General features: G+C 37.7%; 1 protein-coding gene and 1 non-coding gene across 2 annotated transcripts; both read right to left on the bottom strand.

Annotated features, from left to right (window-relative positions):
- Positions 1-2,229: 2,229 nt before the first annotated feature.
- BX661DRAFT_194854 (vacuolar protein sorting 55) lies at positions 2,230-2,935 on the bottom strand (the record flags this gene model as incomplete). Its single annotated transcript, XM_051537905.1, has 3 exons — positions 2,230-2,593; position 2,733; positions 2,917-2,935. The coding sequence occupies 3 exons, from the start codon at positions 2,933-2,935 to the stop codon at positions 2,230-2,232; spliced, it is 384 nt and encodes a 127-aa protein (XP_051388501.1).
- Positions 2,936-3,189: 254 nt separating this feature from the next.
- BX661DRAFT_t158 lies at positions 3,190-3,261 on the bottom strand. The gene has a single exon. It is a non-coding gene; the product is annotated as a tRNA-His (tRNA).
- Between the last annotated feature and the right edge of the window lie 1,178 nt (positions 3,262-4,439).

The following is a 4,439-nucleotide window of genomic DNA, read 5'->3' as shown; positions in this document are numbered from 1 at the left end:
TCCTCGCTCTCGGTCTTCCACCGGCTGCCTGCCTCACGCGAAATATCCGTCTGGTTAATCTCGGGCATAAGCGCGCGCAGCTCGTTGATCTTGTGGTTGCGGTACATGATGAAGGCGTTGCAGGGCTTGGATGTTTTCTCGCGTGGAAGCCCGTTGTTTGCGGCATTATGTCCACGTGAGCCGTTTTTGCCGCCGGCCATTGCGCGCGGAAGATTTTCCGCGTGGTGGGCCATGGCTTGGCCAGCAGCAGCCTCGATGCTGCTGCCGTTGGGCACGTACACTAGGCTATATCCCTGGATGTGCTCGATGAACAGGCTGCAGTCCGAGGCCATCATTTGGCGAACGTTATGCTCGACGACCATGTTGGAGTGCGCGTCGTAGCAGAAGACAGAACTGCTGGGGTCATTGAGGACACGGGAGGAGAAGACTTGAGTGCCGGGACCGGCTGCTTGCTGCTGCTGTTGCTGCTTGGTGAAGGGGCTGCGTGCATAGTGGTTGAGCATGGACATTGAGTCGGAGCCTGGAGGTGCGTTGCCGCCGCCCATCATGTTGTTGGGGTAGCCCATTGAAGACATGGAGGAGTTGCCCAGAGGCTGGTTGGCGTACATGTAGTTGAACTCAGCCATTGTAGTTTTAAAATATAAAGTAATGTAGCTAGGGGCTTAATATAAAAAAGATGTGAAAAAGTAGCTTTTTAGGGATGCTTTTTGGAAATGCAATAAATAGGATGTGTAAAAATATGTGTATATATATATATAAAGCAAGTTGTTATTATAGATTGTTGTTTCTATAAAAGCGTATATAAATGAGGTTTTAAAAGGCTGTGAAAGGCTATGAAATGAGGATATGAATGCAAAATGCAAATGAAAAATGAAATGCAGAGTATTAAAAAGAGAGCGTGTGTGTAAAAGTGATGAGACTGGAATGAAGGAATAAAAGAGAAAAAGTAAAAAGGACAGGTGCGCTTTCATCTTCCTTTATAATATTATCAAAACAACCCTCTCAGCCATACCTAACTTTGTATTGCATTTTATTAGTACGGGAAAATAAAATAAGTGAAAAATCCATGCAATTTTTTTTGTCCTGCTTCTCGTACTGGTTTTTTTTATTTTCCTCACAAAAATGCAGGTAAAATGCACAAAGTCTCTAAAAATTTTCCTTTCTAAAAAGGACAGCAAAGCATTCACGCCAATAAAAATAATATATCCACTGTATTTCCTTCTCTTATTTTTCACTTTCCTTTGCGGAGACTTTTTGGCAGCCAAGGAAAAGACAAGCGACATTCGATTTATTTTTTCTTACTTATTTTCTGAAAACCTGCTCACAAAGTACACAATCTCATTTTTTGCGTGCTAAACTAAAATGAGCAGGGAAAAAGGAGGGAGCGGAAGGTGAAAATAAAGTATTTGTCTACTCTACAAAGTAAAAAGGAAAGTGAGAAAAAATCCTTGTGACTTGCTTTGTAGACAAAAAAACAAATTGGATTTTCACCTAATAGACGAAAACTTGTTTTTGTATTGGCATCTCAGTTTTTATTTTGTCGTTTCCACCAAAATGATGCGAAAGCCAAGAAAAACAAGCATGACTTGGCAATGCGGAAAATTATATTTCTCCTCTTCTTTCTTTCAATGGGCTTTAAGTCTACAAAGAAAAATTATATTTTTAGATTCAAATTTTCTGTTTTCCTTTCTTCCAAGTATTGGAACCATAAAAATATTTGCTTTGTTATTTTTGCGTTACCGCAGAGAGACCCTGCACCATGCACCTTTTCCCTTCCAGGGATTGTCTACCTTGTCTTTGCAAGAACACATAATTTTTGTTTGAAAAAGAATGAAGAGTTTGGGATGTTGAAAACCTTTCGGAAAGATCTACATCTAAAAAAAGTTTACGTTCCAACAAATGCGACGTAGAAAGGTTGTATCATTTTTTGTATACTTATTTCATTGCGTGAAAATATTTCTTTATGCGGCTGTTACTATTGATCCGAGATATTGATATCAGCCGTTTGTACTCAATCGTGCACATGCTCGTTTTTTCTTTCAAACTCAATTGGGGAACATAGAGCATGAATATAGCACAACAGCGATACGACTTTTTGAAGAGGGTCCTTTTGTATTTTCTAAAAAAAACACTGAATCAACTTGCAAAATCAGACTTTAAAAAGAAACAAGCATGAAGAAACAAAACTACATTCCGATTAACACAAGCAAGAAAAATAGAAAAGTTAAACTAGAATTCATTCTGCGAGCGGAATAAGGTCGAATACGCAACAATAGTCCCATAAACCAACCCGCCACCGACCACACTCATCGTCATAGCGGCTGTGGTAATAATACCAGAGTGCGCCAATACCAAGGGCAATCCAAATCCAGAAACCACAAAAATAGACGTCAAAAATCGTCCGAAATCAGCCACGGAGGAGCTGACGTCCGCCAAGGGGTCGGAAGAAACATATCCCCCAAACACCGCATTGGGCAACGGCGCCAGCGCATATGTGAATACCACAACGAGTGGCCACCAGTTACCGTACAATGCACAGGAGAGGATAGAGAGCAGGAACCCTGCGGCCAGGCATACTGACAACGCGACAATTCTACATTAATTAAGTGGGTTTGATATGAGTACAACTGGTAAATAATAATAATTTATATATGCATATGCATAAAATCCATATATGTTGAGCCCCCTCTCTGTTTCTGATGAAGCCTTTGCCAAAAATCGCTTCTACTTACGCTAAAAACAATGCCAAATGCACGAAATAACACCCACATATACAAAATAAAAAACGTGTAGAGAAAAATTACAGAATTAGTACACCTTGTAAATTACTGTTCTGCTGTGCATCACCTTCACGCACTCGTTCCTTCGACATCTCGATTCCACCACCCCCTAATTTACGTCCTCCGCCATGCTTACATCTAACTCCAGCCGCCATTTGTATGTCCTTGAATTGTTTGTCGTTGAGTCTGTAAAAGTATAAAAAAATAAAGTAGGTAAAAATTCACAAAATAAATGAAACCGAATCGAAAGTGCACAAAAATAACAAACATGAAATTAAGAAAAAATAAAAATGCAAGCCCACGCACTCCGCCTCATTCAAACACGTGTCATCATTGCATGGCCTGCCTTTTATTATTCGCTCGTTTCACGTGAGCACAATTACAGTTAATAAATAGACCAAAAATAATGTGCTGTTGCCTGGAATCGAACCAGGGTCACCACGGCCACAACGTGGAGTACTAACCACTATACTACAACAGCATAAAGCTGAAGCACTGTTAAATAACCTAATGGTTGTTCTCTAACTACTTTTTGGCTAATACTAATTAGTATTGAATACTAATTATTTAATTTATCTATATTAGACGCGAGCACTTTAAATTTTACTTAATTAAATCTAAAACTGGTACACTTTAAACGTCTTGCTTTACAATATGTAAATTACAAAATGTTTTTTTTGTTTGAACTGGCGCGAGCTAAGCTTGCGTCGCAACAAGACAAAAAATAACATATTTAATAGACTTTTGATGTGATTTTAAAATATAAGCTCCTAAATCACAAAAGTATGTATATGTTAGTGTTGGAATATAGGAAAAACATTTTATGAACGTGTAGTGTTGGAATATAGGAACGTTCTATGAAAGTGTAGATAAACTATAATAATATAAAGTATATTTTATAAATAAGTGCTATGTACTGTGAAAGGTAAAGAGTAGAAAGCATATTGCTTTAGTCACTATGTGACTTATTGTTTGTGTTGCTAAACAGCCAAGACTGGTTAATCAGTTGATTGCCATCAACCAATAGTTAGATAAAAAAGGCTTGTAAAGTTTTGTTTGAATTATTTTTTTAAAGGCTAGAATAAACTACATGACTAAATATCTAGTAATTTAAAAATACATTGTTCTAATACAAGGAATTTAAAATTAAAGTATAGTTAATAGCAATATATATATAATTGTAATATTTATTGTTAAACAAAACAATTATAATCACGCTTTTCCCGCAGTATGCGAATCAAACTTTTTAATGTAAGTTTTTAAAAGTTTAACGCACTCATTATGATATCCGTTGGTATTTGTATCAGAATCCTGTTTAAAATTATTGGCGCTCTTTTTAATTTCTCGCTGGGTATCCTGAAATAGCCGTTTGTAATCATATCGCTCACTCTGGGCAACTCCAACTTTTTTGCATATAATTTAAGAGCCTGCAGTGTGATCCGCTTTTTTCTGCCCAGTTTATTGAAAGCTGTACCGACTTTTTTTAGCGATTCTATTGTAATATCATTCAATACCAGAATAATGGCAGAAAACCCGACCAATATAAAAAATGGGGAAGAGGGGCTTTGTGGCGTTAACGTTAGTTGGAAGAAAAGGGTAAAAGTAAAAAAGTACTGAGATTGAATTAGACGTGCAGTGTAGAGGAAATTTGCGTTTGGC

This window comes from Kickxella alabastrina, assembly GCF_025024165.1.
Source record: "Kickxella alabastrina strain RSA 675 chromosome Unknown BX661scaffold_69, whole genome shotgun sequence".
In the NCBI taxonomy this organism is placed as follows: Eukaryota; Fungi; Kickxellomycota; class Kickxellomycetes; order Kickxellales; family Kickxellaceae; genus Kickxella; species Kickxella alabastrina.
The sequence above is the reverse complement of the archived record's forward strand: the minus strand, read 5'-3'. Positions and strand labels throughout refer to the sequence as shown.